We start from the raw sequence: 20,408 nt of genomic DNA, 5'->3' as shown, positions 1-20,408 counted from the left end.
AAAGAGCAGCGTGTTGACTGAGACGCTCTGTTACCTCTAAGATACTAAACTGTCTCAGTTGGTGGAGAGAAAGAGCAGCGTGTGACTGAGACGCTCTCTGTACCTCTAAGATACTAAACTGTCTCAGAGTTGGTGAAGAGAGAAAGAGCAGCGTGTTGACTGAGACGCTCTGTTACCTCTAAGATACTAAACTGTCTCAGGAGTGGAGAGAGAAAGAGCAGCGTGTTGACTGAGACGCTCTGTTACCTCTAAGATACTAAACTGTCTCAGGAGTTGGTGAGAGAGAAAGAGCAGCGTGTTGACTGAGACGGCTCTTACCTCTAAGATACTAAACTGTCTCAGAAGTTGGTGAAGAGAGAAAGAGCAGCGTGTTGACTGAGACGCTCTGTTACCTCTAAGATACTAAACTGTCTGCACATGTCTGTATTTTCTGTGGTGTGATGAAGTGATAATGCCCGAGAAGCAGGTGATTGGAGGATATAACAGTCCGGATGTTGTTAGGCCCGAGACGGAATGCCGTTTTAACCAATCAGCATCCAGGATAAGGCCGCTGTGTGAAGCTATGTACTGTACATAACTGTTCCCATTGTAACGGGCTTAAACGAACACATAGAGACCTCCTCAAGCGGTTCAGATGTCTTGGCATAACGGTTAAGGTGTTACCTTGACATTTGCTGGATCTTGGTTCGAGTCTTGATCGGACTACCCCCCCCAAAACAAATTGCCACACTATGATGCATAGCTACATAAATAACTTGGTGTATTCATGGGTTTCACGTGTTTTCACAATATTGTTTTGGACTGATGCCCGACAGCATTCTACTCAATGCATTGTCAATGAGCGCTGAGGAAGATGTCTTACAGCCTTTTCCCCATTTTAAAGCTATTCGAAGAAAGAAGTCTCAATATTTTTCATGGGCCATTTTGGGGCCAATTTGAGGGCTTTGTTTCTCTTCCTGTTCCCACCACTGCTCTGTCCTGTGTATAAACGCATTGGTTTCTCCTCACATCGTTATAAACCTCGGAAAACAAAAATCTCCAGCCACAGCATTCTTGACTAAAAACCTCAAATTAAATGTGAACTCATGACACTGTTAAAACGGTCGCCTCCCTAAGACGATATGTTCTAGAACACGAAGGCCGCCATTTTAGTTGCTGGTTTTAGATCCATAATGGGGACACCGACACGTAGTTTAGATTTCTGTTCCTAGAACACTTTGAAGTTAGCCTGGTCCCAGATCTATTTGTACTAACACCTATAATGTATGGTGACACTGACCATTGTTGGCAAGCACAAACAGATCTGGGACCAGGCTGCATACGTTGCTACAGTAAGACAAAGGGTTGGGAATTGGGCTCTCAGACAAGCTTTGTGGAGAATGTTGTAGAAGACATCAAGCTGTCATTAACATATGAGTCCAGAAGATTCCTGGTTTCTCAGCTGTTCCTGGACTGATTCCTCTGATAAGATCAGATGTTCCTCTCTCCCTTTCCTTAAAGAGACAATCAGCAGTTGAAACAGTAACAAAGCAAAACAATAACAAAGCAAAACAGGAACCGCTACTGGTTCACTATAAAGCTGAGGGATGAAACTGGAGAAATGMAACCACTCTCAAATTCATAGACCACTATGGATGGACTGACCATCCATGATATCAAAATGGATAGTTTTAACCATGTTTAGAGGCTTTTTAGTGTTTGTTTACATTTACTTTGTCTACAAACATTGGAGTAAAACAGGCTTATATTCTGGATTCTGATTGGGTACGACTGTTGAACTAAGCTCATGAGCCATTTATAAGTTATATTCTTCAAGAATCAATGGGTACATAGTCCAAAAATAGATGTAGCTGCTGCAGATTAACCCTTTAGCTGTGGTGGTGTGTGTGCATTTTATTTGTGATTCACTCTGAAGTGCTCCTTACAAAGTGCTGTGGACTGGAATGAATGAATGAATGAATGAATGAATGAATGAACGGTTCCATTAACAAATCAACCCACTTGTCCATCCAGGTGATTGTTTTTTCTTCACTCACGGCACCCTAGTAGGTAGAACAGAAGGTCATGTGTTTGTTTTGCTCTGTAGTCAGTGTACTAGTTACAGGCATGACTACAGATGCATCCCAAATGACCCCCCTTCCCCATTTGGTGCACTACTTTCAACCCGTAGGGCTCTGGTCAAAAGTTGTGCACTAGATAGGGAATAGGGTGCCTTTTGGGACGTACTCTACAACTGGAGGGCGCAGTGACTCTCTCTGTTCTGTTGTCAGGAAAAGGGATATTTTCTTCCTCCAGTATGGACACGCTGACTGTGTGGTTTTTCCAGCCCATAGCCTCATTCCTTGTCTTCTATTTGGACTTGGTTTAGAAACTCAAGCCAACGTGTTGGACTCCAACCGCCCCTACCCAGCCACTGTCTTTCTCTTCTCCCAACTTCCTGTGTCTGTCCCTCTCTCACACACGCACTCTTTCTCTCCCTCCATCCAGTTTGATTCCCTGTGGTTCTGTAGTGTTCTCTGTGTTCTAATGTCTCTGTTCTCTGTGTTCTAATGTTTCTGTTCTGTGTGTTCTAATGTCTCTGTTCTCTGTGTTCTAATGTCTCTGGTCGCTGTGTTCTATGTCTCTGTTCTCTGTGTTCTAATGTCTCTGTTCTGTGTGTTTCTGAATGTCTCTGTTTCTGTGTGTTCTAATGTCTCTGCTTTGTGTGTTCTAATTGTCTCGTGTTCTCTGTGTTTCTAGTCTCTGTTCTCTGTGTTTCTAATGTCTCGTGTTCTCTGTGTTCTAATGTCTCTGTTCTCTGTGTTCTAATGTCTCTGTTCTGTGTTGTTCTAATGCCTCTGTTCTGTGTGTCTAATGTCTCTGTTCTCTGTGTTCTAATGTCTCTGTTCTGTGTGTTTCTAATGTCTCTGTTCTCTGTGTTCTAATGTCTCTGTTCTGTGTGTTCTAATGTCTCTTTGTTCTCTGTGGTCTAATGTCCTGTTTCTCTGTGTTCTAATGTCTCTGTTCTCTGTGTTCTAATGTCTCTGTTTCTCTGTGTTCTAATGTCTCTGTTCTCTGGTTGTCTAATGTCTCTGTTCTCTGTGTTCTAATGCTTCTCTGTTCTGTGTGTTCTAATGCCTCTGTTTCTGTGTTCTAATGCCTTCTGTTCTGTGTTCTAATGCCTCTGTTCTGTGTTCAATGTCTCTGTTCTCTGTGTGTGTTCTAATGTCTCTGTTCTGTGTCTGTGTGTTCTAATGCCTCTGTTCTCTGTGTTCTAATGCCTCTGTTCTGTGTTCTAATGCCTCTGTTCTGTGTTCTAATGCCTCTGTTCTGTGTTCTAATGTCTCTGTTCTGTGTGTTCTAGAGAATTTTGACCATTTGGATAATTCTGCTATCTCTTCAACATTTTGAGGCCTTTGCTTTTGACATGGACTCTGCCTGTTCATGGACTCTGCCTGTTCATGGACTCTGCCTGTTCATGGACTCTGCCTGTTCATGTATGTGGATGATGATGCCCTCTTGGTTTTACATTAAAACGAGAAGACTGTTGAAAAGCCCTTAAGCAGCCAACTGACTAAAGTCAGTAAGTGGTTTAGGCAAGACAGAATGTATCCTGGTTCCAAACACAAAGTGAGAAACTCTTCCAACTTCTCAGTCAAGTGTAAAGAAGTAGTTGTGAAGGTGAAATGCCCTGTTCCGTACTTGGGATGTGAACTGAGCCAACACAAGACGGGTGAACTCATGGCTCTGACGGTCATTGGAAAGGTTCACTCCAGCTCCTGACAAGAGTAGCCAAGTTCCTGGATACAGAGACTATGAGGACCCTGGCAACATCTCTGATACAGTGCCACTATGATTATGCTTGGCTCAGTGGCATAACCAAAAACCTGAAGGACAAACGTCAAAACGGCCCAAAACAAACTAATGAGATTTATACTCAAGATCAGCCCTAGGATGCTCATTGGTCCGAACCATTTCAGGGAAGTGAACAGGCTTCCAGTTGATCTCTGGGTGGTGCAGATCAAACTGTTGATGGTTTATATATGACCTTGCCCACAAGTTACCTGTCTGGTTGTCTTCATTTCATTAGAGACTCTCGTAGCCATCACACCAGAGCCAGAGTTGCCAATATCAGACCGCTGTGCTACAGGAGCCTGGATGTAACAAAATCTCTTTCCTTAACAATGATGCAGAGGAATGGAATTGTGTACCAAACCCTATAAAATCTATCCCATCCACACCAAACTATATGAAATCTATCCCATCCATACCAAACCATATAAAATCTATCCCATCCATACCAAACCATATAAAATCTATCCCATCCACACCAAACTATATAAAATCTATCCCATCCACACCAAACCATATAAAATATTTCCCATCCACACCAAACCATATCAAATCCATACCAAACCATATAAAATCTATCCCAATCATACCAAACCATACAAATCCATACCAAACCATATCAAATCTATCCCATACATACCAAACCATATCAAATCCATACCAAACCCTATAAAATCTATCCCATCCACACCAAACCATATAAAATCTATCCCAATCATACCAAACCATATCAAATCCATACCAAACCATATCAAATCTATCCCATACATACCAAACCATATCAAATCCATACCAAACCCTGTAAAATCTATCCCATCCACACCAAACCATATCAAATCTATCCCAATCATACCAAACCATATCAAATCCACACCAAACCATATCAAATCTATCCCATCCATACCAAACCATATAAAATCTATCCCATCCATACCAAACCATATCAAATCTATCCCATCCATACCAAACCATATAAAATCTATCCCATCCATACCAAATCCATATAAAATCTATCCCATCCATACCAAATCCATACCAAACCATATAAAATCTATCCCATCCACACCAAACCATATAAAATCTATCCCATCCATACCAAATCCATACCAAACCATATAAAATCTATCCCATCCACACCAAACCATATAAAATCTATCCCATCCACACCAAACCATATAAAATCTATCCCATCCACACCAAACCATATAAAATCTATCAAATCCATACCTTAAGAAATGGTTTATAGGCTAAATGCTTTAAAACTGCACAGCCTAAAAGAAAGTATAATTGCTTCAATTAACTTACTGTTACTTGGTAATCTATTTTATTCCTTTAACTGTTTCCTCCCTGTTGATGAAATGTATTTGAGATGTATTTTGTTTGAGATGTGTATATTTCCCCAATGGAAATACGTTTAAAAACTTTTTTGGGGTCATCCTCAATGAATTTAATGCCATTGTACTGTATCCACGTGTGTGGTTGTATTGTCTTTAAAATGGTCAAATAAATCAACTAAAATAACCACAACAGGGTCTCAATCTCCTCTCCGTGTGCAGCAGGACATGGTGCTAAAGCCAATAGGAGGAAACAGCTGCCAGTGGGGCTTTCATGCAAGGAAGAAAAACAACATGGTATTTTAAATGGTTAGGCTAAAATAGAAAGTGTGTGTGAGTGAGTGTGTGTGTTTGTGTGTGTGAGAGAGAGGGGTGTGGTAGACATCTGACCTCTAAAAGTCGACTGTCTATCAGACAGTCAGATGAATAACTGTAAAGGCTCCAAGTCCAACCTGTATACCTGATTCGCTCGGACAACTGAATATCCCTTTGCTATCTACTTGTTATTTAAATTCTAAGTTTAAAATGACCCATGTTTAATTCAAGACAATTAAGGACAACATACATATATTCTGAAACATACAACACCTACAAGTATTATCCACCTTGTGATGTATTATAATACAAGCAAGCAGCGAGAACGGGAAGAAACAGCCATGTCCAACTTCCCCTTACCTTTACCAGCTCTGCCCCGGCTTGTTCAGAGTGTTCTACTGTAACCTGATGTCAGAGTGTCCACTCCAGTCTGACTTCCAGTACTTCTCCAGTCGCTTCTCTCAGCCCAGCTTGTCTGAGTCTGTCTCCTAGAGGGAGGTACCAACAGGGAGAATGGGATGCCGGAGCTGCTTGGCAAATTTAGAATCCTCTCATAGCACAGGCTGTACTGTTGTTGTGGGGATGGGTTTCAGAGCATGCCATTCTCCCTCTGTCCAAATAGACTGCGGGTGGGGGCCCACACTGAACAGCCACACCCACGTTATTAGATATCGACCAATAGGAGCTTGCAGGTGGGGTCCTTCACTCAAAGCAGTGGACAGCAGCTCACTCTAGACCCGTGCTGCTGGATGTGACTTTTCAAAATAAACTCCTCTAGGTTGTCAGTAATGTGTGTCTCCTACAAACAAGCACAGTTCTATTTTAACTCGCCTCATGGCACTTCATCTACCCAGGCCAAGAGAAATATAGTCCTCCCAGCAATAGAGGAAAACTGGAAAAACGATTTACCATCTCAAAACTGAAATACTGTACTTAAACGAGTTTGTTCAAACTAACAAAACACCTTATTGACAGAGTCAAAATAATATTCTGCTCAATTTCATTACACAGAAAGAGACGCCCATGGAGCAGTAACCACAGCATTTCACTTTCACCGCGTTCCTAACACGTATAGAAAAGGAATTAGCAAAGAAAGGCTCCTTCTCCATTACACACGCCGACATCTGACTCTGAAAGGGATTGTGGTTTAACTCCGAAGGCAAAAAAAAACAAAGCACTGCTGAATGTCTACATGTTGCCGCGTACACAACAGAAAACTCTGAGCTGCCATAGCTGGTCTGCAGAAATGGACTGGCCATAGGGCAGTTTGTGCAAATTCCAGATGGGCTGGTCCATTTTAGCCCAGTGGACCAGTCTAAATTACAGTTTTGTGCAAAATGATCATTATGTGGCTAATAATGGTGAGCCTCAAGGGAAAAAACGGGACGGTGTGTTAAAAATGCCCAGACGGATTTTTGGTCCCAGTCCGCCCCTGCAGGTCTGGGCAGCTACAGTATAAAGGGAAGAGTTACCGTTACTTTACTGTGGTAAGGAAAGGCATACATAAAAAATGTGAATGTAGGCTAGTTGAAGATCACTCTCTCTTGATTAGTACTAAGACTGCAAATCATGTAGATGTTTGTTTTTACCTGTATAAATCCTTGTTCTACATCTTCGGGACATGCGCTGTATTTTGGCCTGCAGATAGGTAGCCTAGCGGTTAGAGCATTGGGCCAGTAACCAAAACGTCGCCCGTTTAAATACCCAAACAGACAAGGTAAAAAAAAAAAAGAACTGTCAATATACCCTTGAGCAAGGCACTTAACCCTAATTTGATCTAGGGGTGCCGTACCCTGTAAAACAATACATTTAGCTGTGACAATAAAAAAACGATCTAAAATCTGTTCCATGTCAACTTTCCCCAATGCTTATATTGTTCATTTGTCAAGACTGCCCTCTAGTGGTGAAAGGTGATCATCACATAAAGGTTAGGTTAACGAGAGCTCCAATTGGTGCTTTTATTGCGTGCATATTTGATATTGGTGACGGTACCTAAAGCTTGCAGGTATAATACTGTATAATGTGTTTTAAAGCATGTATGACCCTTTTATAACGGAGGCTTTAAGTTAATGTCTGACTTTGAGATTTTGTTGTAACTTTCCAAAACCAGGAGATTTTGTTGCATGTAGTGTTGCGTAATTTGCATAACTGAAAATATCTAAGTAGAAAAACATGTTTATCTAAGTAAGAAATATGTTAATCTAAGTATGACTGAATTCACTCCATAAACATTTATCTATTGGAAGTGATACACAATCCATAGGACTGTGCCATTGGGGTTGACAGTCATGGCAGACTGCTCATTTGATGTGCATTATGTAACTCTATGCTACTGTAGGTCAGTGTGGTTATTGGTTCCTATTAGCAGTATCAGTATAGTCCTCTATGCTACTGTAGGTCAGTGTGGTTATTGGTTCCTATTAGCAGTATCAGTATAGTCCTCTATGCTACTGTAGGTCAGTGTGGGTTATTGGTTCCTATTAGCAGTATCAGTATAGTCCTCTATGCTACTGTAGGTCAGTGTGGTTATTGGTTCCTATTAGCAGTATCAGTATAGCCCTCTATGTACTGTAGGTCAGTGTGGTTATTGGTTCTATTAGCAGTATTAGTATAGTCCTCTATGCTACTGTAGGTCAGTGTGGTTATTGGTTCCTATTAGCAGTATTAGTATAGTCCTCTATGCTACTGTAGGTCAGTGTGGTTATTGGTTCCTATTAGCAGTATCAGTATAGTCCTCCTATGCTACTGTAGGTCAGTGTGGTTATTGGTTCCTATTAGCAGTATCAGTATAGCCCTCTATGCTACTGTAGGTCAGTGTGGTTATTGGTTTCTATTGGCAGTATTAGTAAAGTCCTCTATGATGCAGAGGTCTCCTCTTGATCGAGAGTTCACAGAACTCAAACTGAGCTGGCCTCTTTCAGCAAGAAGGACCAATCACAACTTCTCTTACTAGAATCCACACCCACAAAAGGATTACCTGTCGGTGTAGTATGTGTTGCACTATCCAACAGTTACTATAGCAACGATTCTACTTTACTGCAAAGGTCTATGCAGTTTAGTGTGAAGTCCTGTCGTTTCAGTCAAGGATCAAATATGTTCCATATTTACTTGTCTCTGTGTATCCTTTCCCTGTCCTTACACATTTTTAAATACACAATTATAAATATATAATAATATGACTTATGTTATATAAAATATTTTGGACCTCTCATATTGGATAAGCCCGACTACCAAATGTACCTTCCCGTATTTGGAGCAAAAGGGTCCTCTTGCTAGCTGGTATTACCAAGATTTCAAGTCAATGTCTGTGTGACTGTGAGCCTCAGGTAGTGTCATAGCTTACTGCTAGATAAATCACCCGGTGTTGAATGTCAAGTGATGCTGAAACCATAAGTCACTGTGAATGAGGTAGGGATTGTCTCAGGGACAATGGCAATGTAGTATTTGGCCCTGAAAGTTTGACTATGACATGTGAGTTATGATTCGTTATGTATGAGAGGTGATGCAATATGATTTTTTGTTTTAAAGCCATAGTCTAATGACTCACAGAATATGGTGGGGGTTGGGGTCTTGCAGAGACAACCATGTAATATTCTCCACAACTAACATTTGATGATCTACACATCAGACCTGAGTTCAATACAGTATTTGTTTCTTTCAAATACTTAAGCGGCACTTTATTCCATTTTAATGTTCCCAAATTGGTGAGGCAGGTAGCCTAGTGGTTAGAGCGTTGGGACAGTAAGAGAAAGGTTGCTAGATCGAATCCCCGAGCTGACAAGGTAAAAACCTGTTGTGACTGTGAACAAGGCAACTCACTGTTCCTAGGCTGCCATTGTAAAGTAAGAATTTGTTCTTAACTGACTTGCCTAGTTAAATAAATATGTGAACTGGCACTACCGACTTAATAAAACAAGTATTAGAAACAAATCTAAATAACATGTTAACCCAGGTGTGCTTTTATTTAAACATTATTTACCTAGGCAAGTCAGTTAAGAACAAATTCTTATTTACAATGACGCCCTGCCAAAAGGCCTCCGAGGGCCTGGGATTAAAAATACAAATACATAAAAATATAGGACAAAAACACACATCACAACAAGAGAAACAACACAACACTACATAAAGATAGACCTAGGACAACAACACAGCATGGCAGCAACACATGACAACACAGCATGGTAGCAGCACAACATGGTAGCAGCACAAAACAGGGTACAAACATTATTGGGCACAGACAACAGCACAAAGGGCAAGAAGGTAGAGACAACAATACATCATACAAAGCAGCCACAACTGTCAGTAAGAGTGTCCATGAGTGAGTCTTTGAATGAAGTGATTGAGATAAAACTGTCCAGTCTGAGTGTTTGTTGCAGCTCGTTCCAGTCGCTAGCTGCAGCGAACTGAAAAGAGAAGTGACCCAGGGATGTGTGTGCTTTGGGGACCTTTAACAGAATATTACTGGCAGAATGGGTGTTGTATGTGGAGGATGAGGGCTGCAGTAGATATCTCAGATAGGGGGGAGTGAGGCCTAAGAGGGTTTTATTAATAAGCATCAACCAGTGGGTCTTGCGACGGGAATACAGAGATAACCAGTTTACAGAGGAGTATAGAGTGCAGTGATGTGTCTTATAAGGAGCATTTGTGGCAAATCTGATGGCCGAATGGTAAAGAACATCTCGCCACTGCTACACAGATGACATGGACAGGAACATGATGAAGCAAAACGGGTTTATAGGGGGTGATTGACAGCGAGGACAGAAACGTGACATTCATCACTGGTTGGGCTTGAAACGTGACTTAGCGATTGCTCAAACACACATTGGCTTTGGTTTGATTAGCAAGCTGTGTCTACTGTAGATGTGCTGTCTGGCGAAACTGTTTGACTAGTAGATTATAAAAAGCCACTGTAGACTCATATAGCCTGGCCTCGGACAGTTCAAGGGAAACCAGTTATGGACTGTCAAGCTTGTGCCAGATAAAACGTTATCTTACTGAATCTTTCACTGAGTCTTCAAATACAAAATTAGCTTTAAATTCAAGTGTGTAAAATCAGATTTTCCTCCACGAGACAATTCTAAAGCCCCGTTTATTGTCTACATAGATAAAGCTCACAACGCAATTAGCTACTCAAAATGACTACGTTGCCTAGTTGCGTCACATTACACTGTGTTCCAGCCTGACTGAGCTACCAACAGAAAGCATATATGGGGCAAGAGTAGCTTGTCTTGCATCACATGAGGCACATGGTTCCACAACCAAAAGTCAAAAGGCTGTTGGCAACCATGACTGGAGTTTATTTATTTTTTGCATAGCAGTCAGTAACCGGGCATTTTGCGTAGCTAGTTGCGTTTTTCTCACATAGACTATAAACTAGCCTTTATGGTCACTGTCAGGTTAACAGGCACTTCATTTGAAGTGATCAAGCAAAATGTATGGCAACAATGTGTTACTCCTGTTGACCCGTTCCAATGTACTTCTCCGCCCTGCCCCATGAAAGTATCCCAAACTCCAGCACATACGCCCACGCAAACATATGCGCACACACACACACACACACACACACACACAGCAAAGAGGGTTAGAGCCCGCTCCCATCCAGAGAGTGACCAGAGACAAGGGCCTCTGGTTCAACACAGGGGTGAGGGCAGTGTTTGCTGTGTCCACACACTAGGGTTTGATGTCAGACCAATCAGTTAACATTTAACAGAGGGACCTCTGGAGCACTGGCAGTTCTTATGTTGCATCAGAGTTGTATATTAGGTTGTATGTAGGTTGTATGTAGGTTGTATATAGGTTGTATATAGGTTGTATGGATCAAAATCACATCAGCATTACTGTACAGGTAGCAGTATTTGCTGTATCAATATCCTATTTTCTATTATACTGGGTGGTGGGAGCCCTGAATGCTGATTGGCTGAGAGCCGTGGTATATGGGATCGGCCGTGGTATATTTTTACTGCTGTAATTATGTTGGTAACCAGTTTATAACAGCAATAAGGCGCCTCAGGGGGTTTGTGGTATATTGCCAATATACCACGGCTAAGGGCTGTGTCCAGGCACTCGGTGTTGCGTCGTGCATGTGAACAGTCTTTAGCCGTGGTATACTGGCCATATACCACACCTCCTCGGGCCTTATTGCTTATTAAGAGTAGAACCAGCCCAGGATGTAATCCTAGCTGTGTAAACTTGTATTTTTCTGCAGATGATTGCATGTATTAATTTACTTTACACGATAGAGATGTATGACCTCACCGATGTTTTAATCAGCTGTTAGAGCTAGAATTTTTCAAGGGAGTGTGATTTAATTACTAAATTTACAAGAATTTCAGCGGAATTGATGGCGCCTCTGGCATATACAGTGCATTCGGAACTTATTCAGACCCCTTCCCCTTTTCCAAATTATGTTATTAAGTTATAAACGAAATAAAACATCTCATCAATCTACACACAATATCCCATAATGACAAAGCAAAATTAGGTTTTTAGAAATGTTTGCAAATGTATTAATAATAAAAAAAACTTTAATACCTTATTTACACAAGTACTCAAACTGTTTGCTATGAGACTCAAAATTGAGCTCAGGTGCATCCTATTTCCAATGATTATCCTTGAAATGTTTCTACAACTTGATTGGAGTCCATCTGTGGTAAATTCAATTGATTTGACATGATTTGGAAAGGGACACACCTGTCTATATAAGGCATGTCAGAACAAAAACCAAGCCACGAGGTCGAATGAATTGTCCGTAGAGCTCAGAGACAGAATTGTGTCAAGGCACAGATCTGGGGAAGGGTACCAAAACATTTCTGCAGCATTGTAGATCCCTAAGAACACAGTTGCCTCCATCATTCTTAAATAGAAGAAGTTTGGAACCAGCCAGACTCTTCCTAGAGCTGGCAGCCCGGCTCAATTGAGCAATTGGGGGAGAATGGCCTTGGTCAAGGAGGTGGCTAAGAACTCGATTGTCACTCTGACAGAGCTCCAGAGTTCCTCTGTGGAGATGGGAGAACCTTTCAGAAGGACAACCATCTCTGCAGGACTCCACCATTCAGGCCTTTATGATAGAGGGGCCAGACGGAAGCCAGTCCTCAGGAAAGGCACATGACAGCCCGCTTGGAGGACTCTCGGATTAGGAGAAACAAGATTCTCTATTCTGATGAAACCAAGTTTGAACTCTTTGGCCTTAATGCCAAGTGTCACGTCTGGAGGAAACCTGGCACCATCCCTTACGGTGAAGCTTACGGTAGCGTCATACCCAAGAAGACTCGAGGCTGTAATCACTGCCAAAGGTGATTCAACAAAGTACTGAGTAAAGGGTCTGAATACTAATGTAAATGTGATATTTCTGTTTTTTCTTTGTCATTATGGGGTATTATGTGTAAATTGATGAGTAGAATAAGGCTGTAATGTAACACATGTGGAAAAAGTCACTTTCCAAATGCACCATTATTGCTTGCAAATACACTAAATATACAAAAGTATGTAGACATCCCTTAAAATTATTTCAGCAACACCCGTTGCTGACAGGTATATAAAATCGAGCACACAGCCATGCAATCTCCATAGACAAACATTAGTAAGAGAATGGCCTTACTGAAGAGCTCAGTGACTTTCAACGTGGCACCATCATAGGATGCCACTTTTCCAACAAGTCAGTTCGTCAAATTTCTGCCCTGCTAGAGCTGCCCCGGTCAACTATAAGTGCTGTTATTCTGAAGTGGTGTTGTCTAGGAGCAACAACGGCTCAGCCGCAAAGTGGTAGGCCACACAAGCTCACAGAATGGGACCGGCAATTCCTGAAGCGTGTAGGGCATAAAAATTGTCTTCTCGGTTGCAATTCTCACTACCGAGTTCCAAACTACCTCTGGAAACAAAGTCAGCACAATAACTGTTTGTCTGGAGCTTTACGAAATGGGTTTCCATGGCTGAGCAGCCGCATACAAGCCTAAGATCACCATGTGCAATGCCAAGCGTCGGCTGGAGTGGTGTAAAGCTCGCCGCCATTGGACAATGATCCAACTTTCAAAACAAGTCCTTTTTGGCTAGCCACAGAAGTCAACTAGCTAGCTAGGTAGCTAGTTTTGCTTTCTAGCACATTCCCTAATTTATTTGTAAACAATTAACAAGTTAGTTAGCTACCACATGTGCTTGTCAAAACTGTCAACAGAGTAGCTAGCAAGCAACAAGATATGCCAAATAACAGTCTAAAAGCCACTTGAGGGAAAATAAATCAGATTTGACCGTTCAGACACAAGTCGCATGGCCAGGAATCAGAGGTGGTTTGAAATGGGGCTTGAAATATCTTATTCCATGTGCTTTTTGGCTGTTCAGACTGCAGGAAAAAGAACAGATTCGAATCCGATATTTAACCCCCCCAAAACAATGTGTCACTTCAAACTGCCAATTTGAACAAGGCTTTAGAATCACTGTACTGCACTTCAGTAGCTTAATTTCCTGCAACTCTCCCAATGTAAATGTTATGAATGTCTATTTCAAAATAAAGAAACTCCAATCAGATATAATAATTATACACTGTGGTTGTTGATAATTGCGTGCCCTGTTTAAGTCTAAATATATTTGGACTTGAGACTTAAGATGCTTTCTGAGAACCAACAAGAACATCTTATTTGGTCTTCCATGACGATTCCCCGACTGGCACACGGATGTGGCAATTTTGGAATTGGCATCGATGGTGGATTCTTGTACCAGACTGGCACACCAGTGTTTTGAACTGAACATTCCGATTGAATGCATCACACACAGCTGCCCACTCAGTTCTCTTCTTTTGAATTTCAGAATTTGAATTTCAGAATAGAACACTGAAATAATAGTCAGACTCCAGTCATTTCAAACAAAGTCAACTCATGAAAGAGTTAATAAGCTCTTTGTAAATTGGACTCGTGAACGCTGCATCCATATTTGTAGAGGTAAAATCAGTTGAGACCGAGTAAGTTAATAATCAACCTCATCCCAGGCAGCCTATATAGTTTATTAGCTCTGTGTCCTGTGGTGTCTTTTCAAGGGAAGAGAGGACTCAAGGGCCAGCTCACTACCAACACCTTGAAGGTCTCAAGACAGAAACAAACAACATAATGAAGCTGACGCTAACCTTTCTGTTCGTTCTTGTGGCTTTTTGGCCCCTGGTCCTCTGCGCCAAGGAGGAGTCCATGTCCAAAGACTCTCCTCTCCCTCAGGTTCCCGCCGTCGAAACTCGCTCCCGCTTCGCTGCTCTGGATGACGTGCGCCTCCTGGCCAACGGTCTCCTCCAGCTCGGCCACAGCCTCAGGGACTTCGTCCATAAGACCAAGAGCCAGATAAACGACATCTTCCAGAAACTCAACATCTTCGACAGCTCCTTCAACCAGCTCTCCGTGCTGGCCAGCGAGATCAAGGGGGAAGAGGAGGAGCTGAAGAAAACCACAGTGGTGCTCAAGGCCAACAACGAGGAGATACGGAACCTGTCGCTGGAGATCAATTCCAAGGTGGAGAGCATCCTGCAGGAGCGTAGCCAGCTTCGGAGCAAGGTGGGAGGGCTGGAGGTGAAACTGAGCGGCCTGTCTCAGGGCCTGGTCCCCGCCGAGCAGCTGGCTGAGATCAACTCACTGAAGGTGAGCCATTCCAACCTGACCTTAACCCATGGGGGGGGGAAATGAGTTGAACATAGTGTTAAAGCTGATTAAGATTCTCCCAATACTCACTGCAATATCCATGTAGAATACTGGTGTGGTAAGATACCAAGGACAAGGTAAGATTTATGGGGAAATTTTACAAGGTTTTCAGTCACTTCAACCAACCTCAAGAAGATACATTGACCAAAGTCACCTTTGGTTCTAGGGATTAGCCTACTCCCTAACACCACTGTAGTACCAGATAGAACTGTTGAACCCTATAAGGATAAATAGTCCTGTCTGGAGAAATGACCCATCCCTGTTCCCCCATGTGTCTCACAGGATGTGATCCACACCCAGGAGAGGAGCATCAGTGAGCTGCTGAAGGCTGTGAGAGAGCAGAGCGACCAGCTCGACCACCAGAGGAGCAGGATGAAAACTCTGGAGGTGACGGTTGTTATTTGTACAACATGTAGCTTGAGTCTTACAGTCTTACAACCACGACAGCAGGCAAATGACTATATTTCTATGTTCAATCCATTATAGTAAAGATACTTATTTGGATTTATATATCACCAGATGCTCAAAGGGCTTTACATTATATGGGTGAAACTCACCTCATCTACTATGATTATTCAGCAGGTTGACGTTTTTTTGTCATGAATCTTGTCCTGGAGGCAGAACCGAGCGATTTCTGCTAGATGGGCCAGCTGCAAAGTTAAAATTGTAGTGTTTATAGTGTAATTATAGTGTACTTTTTTTTTTTAGGTTAGAGGTAGGTTTAAAATCAGATTTTATGACTTTGTGAATGTGCCAGCTAGTGACCACTCTGCAGAGCTGCCTCCAGAACAAGATTCATGACTAAAAACACTAACCAGTGACTATTCACCTCATCTACCGTGATTATTTGTGTGTACGCTGCAAACCTATCAAAACGGAGTGACAGAAATGACTGCTTGTACCGTAACAACACTATTCCTTCTCATGTTCAGCTCACCTACAACCCTTTCATGCAAGACACCATTGAGAAACCATCGGACGACTTCCAGTCTGTCCCGCCCACCCTCGCTGGGTATTTGACCAACACCTCCACCAATGGCAGTTTGGACATGACGGGTAAGGTGGCTTAAAAGGGTCATGATCATTTGTTTTTATTTCTATTCCTATTAGCCGCTACTCTTTCAGGGTCCCTACATAACACAAGGTCCACACTAAAACACAATGTTTGAGGAACAACGGGGCTTCTGCAAGGTGCTGCTGATAGACTGTAAAATATGGTTGTGTCACAGATCTCTCATCAGACTGCAGTGAGCTATTCAACAAGGGCGAGAGAGCCAGTGGAGTGTACGCCATCAAGCCCAACCAATCTGAGCCCTTCATGGTCTACTGTGACATGGGTGAAGGTAAGACAGACGAGTAGCGCCAATGCTCCCACTGAAGTCTGCTGAGGGGAGGACGGCTCTTAATAATGGCTGGAATGGAGTAGAATGGAGGGAATGGACTGGAATCAAACACGTGAAAACCATGTTTTTGATACCATTCCATTTTCCACATTCCAGCCATTAGTATGAGCTGAAACCTTGTGTACTAATGTATATTTATTGATTTGAAGTTAAGCATTTCTCCTTTCTGCAGATGGAGGGGCTACGGTCATCCAGAGAAGGAAGGATGGGTCGATGAACTTCCATCAGAATTGGGAGAAGTATGAAAACGGATTTGGAGACTTTCAAGGTGAGTGATGAAGTTGTGAGGTGTAATGTGTACTTCCCATGACCAGTGCACCAGACCAGTCACCTCACGTATGTGTGTACAACTTCAGCACTGAGCCTTATTGATTTGTCTGTGTCACAGGAGAGTTCTGGCTGGGCCTGAGGAAGATCCACTCCCTCGCTAGTCAAGGTGACACTTTCCTGAACATCCAACTGGAGGACTGGAAAAAGGGCAAACGCTTCATTGAGTACAACTTCTCTCTGGATGGACCCGAGGCCCACTATAGAATCCACCTCTCACAGGTGTCCGGAAATCTGCCTGACGCAATGAGCAACCACACCGGTATGATGTTCTCCACCAAGGACCAGGACAATGACAAACTTGAAGACTCCCACTGTGCCTATACCTACACAGGTAAAGTGGTGGGGAGTGGGGAGGATGTTATGGGATTTTATGGATGCATGGTTTATTGTAGGGCTCAAGTACAGGGTTTGTTTGAATGAAAGTGTTTAATTTCATCTAATTTATGAAGCATACGATTTAATGGAACATTAGATTGAATGGAGATTGCTATTTTTCACACCAGCATCCAGTTTAACTAATCCGATGGGTTTTTGCAGGCGGCTGGTGGTTCAACGCTTGCGGAGACACCAATCTGAACGGGAAATATATCCACGTGAAACCCAAGGGACGGTCAGAGCGTAGGAGGGGAATCCACTGGAAGCCAACCCGAGGGTCCTCCTACTCCCTCCGATCCACCCAGATCTCCATTCGCTCCACCCCTGCCGCTACCTTCACTTCAACCTCCTCAGAGACAGGCAATTTCAGCTCAGAATGAACACCAGACATTTACCTCTGGATAGAAACAAGACATTGACCAACCTTTGGCGAAAATATGTGATAAGTCTCTGACAACAAGGCCTTAAGGAGATTTAGGAGGTCAGTTTAGTGAGTCTCTTCTGTCGACTGCACAGTCGGACCAAGCTGATTGAATGGGACTCTGAATCTGTGTCTCTAATCCACAGTTTGCCTTATAGCTAGTCTGAAAGGGATTCACTTCTCCTCTTCAGCATTAAAGGCTTTGGGACACAAGGAACCAAATTAATTGTCTTAACATTTTTATACTCAGTTTAGCGTTCTAATTTTGGGGTGAAATTGTTCGACAACATCCTCGTTATTATTACATGCATTTGAGGAATCCTCTATGTAACTGTATTTCAGACTGTATTAATGGCGGATGGTACTGGTACCTGAGATCTGCGCACAAACCTCATAAATATGCAAAAACGTACATCATTCTTTTATGTGAAAATTTGAGTTGAGCGGGGCAGATTTGACTGTAAGTCTGAATACAACCAGGTATGAAGTGGTGAGGAGCTGGATGGACAGCACACAGGCAGCCACCTGAATAACAGCAGTTATCACCACTTACTGAGTCACATTGACTCTCAGCATATATGTACTGTAAATACTGTATTTTTAATAAATAAAGCATATTTATGACTACTGGTGTGGTTCTGAATAATTATCCTCGAAACACTACAACAGTCGGTAACATGACTGTCCAAATGAACAAATCATTTGATTTCTAGCCAGCTCTTACAGCCATGTTCCAAAAACATTTGTTAATAGCTATACCTGTAAATATAAAGTATTACAGTATTACAGTATTATTACTACTCAATAAAAACGTTCTTGAATAGACTTATCAGAGGCTATGGGAGGGATGGGAGTATCATGATCGGCAGAATAAGTTAAGCCTGGGCACCAGTCTGACTTCGTGTCATGTTTCATAATGACATGAGTACAAGGAGTGGTATGTTAGCTAAACAGACTGGTACCCAGGCTAGAACAAGTTGGTTCCTTTACGTAAACTGAGAGATGGCCTTTAGTGAGGGTACGACAACATGGTGAGTGTCTGACAGGAACCTTTTGGTTTTCATCTGTTCAGCCTTGACCTGAAAAACATCACATATCTCACTGACCTCTGATGCAATCAGACCTACAATTTAACAAAAATCTTAAATCAGGCTAATGAGTGGACATAATGTAACAGTAGTGTGTAACGGATGTGAAATGGCTAGCTAAGCTAGTTAGCGGTAGTGCGCACTAGTAGCGATTCAATCGGTTACGTCACTCGCTTTGAGACTTGAAGTAGTAGGTCCCCTTGCTCTGCAAGCGCCGTGGCTTTTGTGGAGCGATGGGTAACGACGCTTCGTGGGTGACTGTTGTTGATGTGTGCATAGGGTCCCTGGTTCGCGCCCGTGTCGGGACGAGGGGACGGACGTAAAGTTATACTGTTACAAGTGCACTACAGCACCAGTAGTTTCCCCCCCAAAAAGTGCAATTGGACATCAAAGCAGCTTTCAACTGAGCTGTGGCTAGAAATAGTGTTTTGTCTAACTGGAAGGTCACAAGAAACGTTGAAAGGCTTTAAGGTAGGTCACAACGTTCTTAACGTTTGGGAATTATGCACAAGCCTCTCAAAACAGACCACATTAGCCCCAGGAGGCAGTATTGTATTCTACTCTCTGAGAAGAAGTTGACCCTTCACGCTGCTCTGCGATAGTGTTACCAGCTTCTAAACCCAGAGGAGCAACACTGCGAGACGTACAGGAACGCTTGGGAAGCAGACTCGGCAGACCAGACCGGGGGTTTGTGGTTTGAGAACTCAATGAGAAGTGAAATATTCTTCCTTCGTTGTTAATTTTCTCAAACTCTAAAGGCATAACCTAGATTTGCGCCAATGTCTTAAGTAGCTAAACATATTACTCCAACCTTATGAAAGTGACAAACAGACACGTTTTCATTTTCGTATTCTTAAAAATGTTATATCGAACTTCATCGCCTTTCATTTAACGACTTGCACATGTGCACGTTGGCCCGAGACGACCGTGAGACCTGACTACGTGTTTCTGTGCATGAGTTTAGCCAACGTCACCATGACATCACATACAAGCGCGATCGGGGATTTCTATTGGAGAAGCAGTTTCTGCCGAACTTCATACTGTACTGTCTTTGGTATTACCATCACAAATCAACACTGACCCTGAATCAGTGCTTAGGATAATCAAAAAGGATAATCAAAAGAATGTGCCTATCTTCCTAGAACTGCTCAAACGCCCAGTTTTACTTCGTTGTGTTTGTTTTTATTTAAATCCTAATGTTTTTATGTTTCCATATTATGTAATTTCCATTTTGTTGTCTCCTCTTACTGGAGACAACAGCCCTGACAGTGATCCCCCTGCACATGTGTGACCTAAGGAGCGTCTTCAGTTACCATCTGCCTCTGCACACATACTAGTCTCCCTGGTTATTTTTGGACCCATAGCTTCCCCCTACCAGCCCGTGAAATACTGGGAGTGGCTAAGACTTTTCCCTCCCGTTAACCCTGTAGTATATTTCATGTGACTGTAGTATATTTCATGTGTTTTTACCACAATGACTGTAGTATATTTCATATGTTTCTACCACAGTGACTGTAGTATATTTAATGTGATTGTAGTATATTTCATGTGTTTCTACCACAATGACTGTAGTATATTTCATATGTTTTCTACCACAGTGACTGTAGTATATGGTTTCATGTGTTTCTACCACAATGACT

The 20,408-nt window shown here is 42.4% G+C and overlaps 2 protein-coding genes across 3 annotated transcripts in view; one reads left to right on the top strand and one right to left on the bottom strand.

Annotated features, from left to right (window-relative positions):
• The window catches only part of LOC111978900 (KN motif and ankyrin repeat domain-containing protein 4-like), a 31,904-nt gene extending 25,862 nt beyond the window's left edge, over positions 1 to 6,042 (bottom strand). The window contains exon 1 of one of the 2 annotated variants that reach the window (XM_070449002.1): positions 5,831 to 6,042. The gene's annotated coding sequence lies outside the window, so the exon portion shown is untranslated. The remainder of the gene's footprint in view (positions 1 to 5,830) is intronic. The other variant, XM_024009147.2, reaches the window with a different exon arrangement.
• Positions 6,043 to 14,487: 8,445 nt separating this feature from the next.
• Positions 14,488 to 18,092, top strand: LOC111979411 (angiopoietin-related protein 3). The gene is made up of 7 exons (XM_024009926.2): positions 14,488 to 15,091; positions 15,434 to 15,538; positions 16,084 to 16,207; positions 16,381 to 16,494; positions 16,727 to 16,822; positions 16,943 to 17,215; positions 17,422 to 18,092. Exons 1-7 carry the CDS (start codon positions 14,576 to 14,578, stop codon positions 17,637 to 17,639), a joined length of 1,446 nt encoding a protein of 481 aa, XP_023865694.1. The 5' UTR covers positions 14,488 to 14,575; the 3' UTR covers positions 17,640 to 18,092.
• The last annotated feature ends 2,316 nt before the right edge of the window (positions 18,093 to 20,408 follow it).

The sequence above is a fragment of the Salvelinus sp. IW2-2015 genome, linkage group LG19 (assembly GCF_002910315.2).
Source record: "Salvelinus sp. IW2-2015 linkage group LG19, ASM291031v2, whole genome shotgun sequence".
Lineage (NCBI taxonomy): Eukaryota > Metazoa > Chordata > Actinopteri > Salmoniformes > Salmonidae > Salvelinus > Salvelinus sp. IW2-2015.
This window is presented reverse-complemented; position numbering and strand designations above follow the sequence as displayed.

Coding starts and splice junctions, on each gene's coding strand:
- LOC111979411 (XM_024009926.2), top strand. CDS start 14,576: ATGAAGCTGACGCTAACCTTTCTGTTCGTTCTTGTGGCTTTTTGGCCC. Junction 16,208..16,380: donor TGGCAGTTTGGACATGACGG/GTAAGGTGGCTT, acceptor GTTGTGTCACAG/ATCTCTCATCAGACTGCAGT. Junction 17,216..17,421: donor CTGTGCCTATACCTACACAG/GTAAAGTGGTGG, acceptor GGGTTTTTGCAG/GCGGCTGGTGGTTCAACGCT.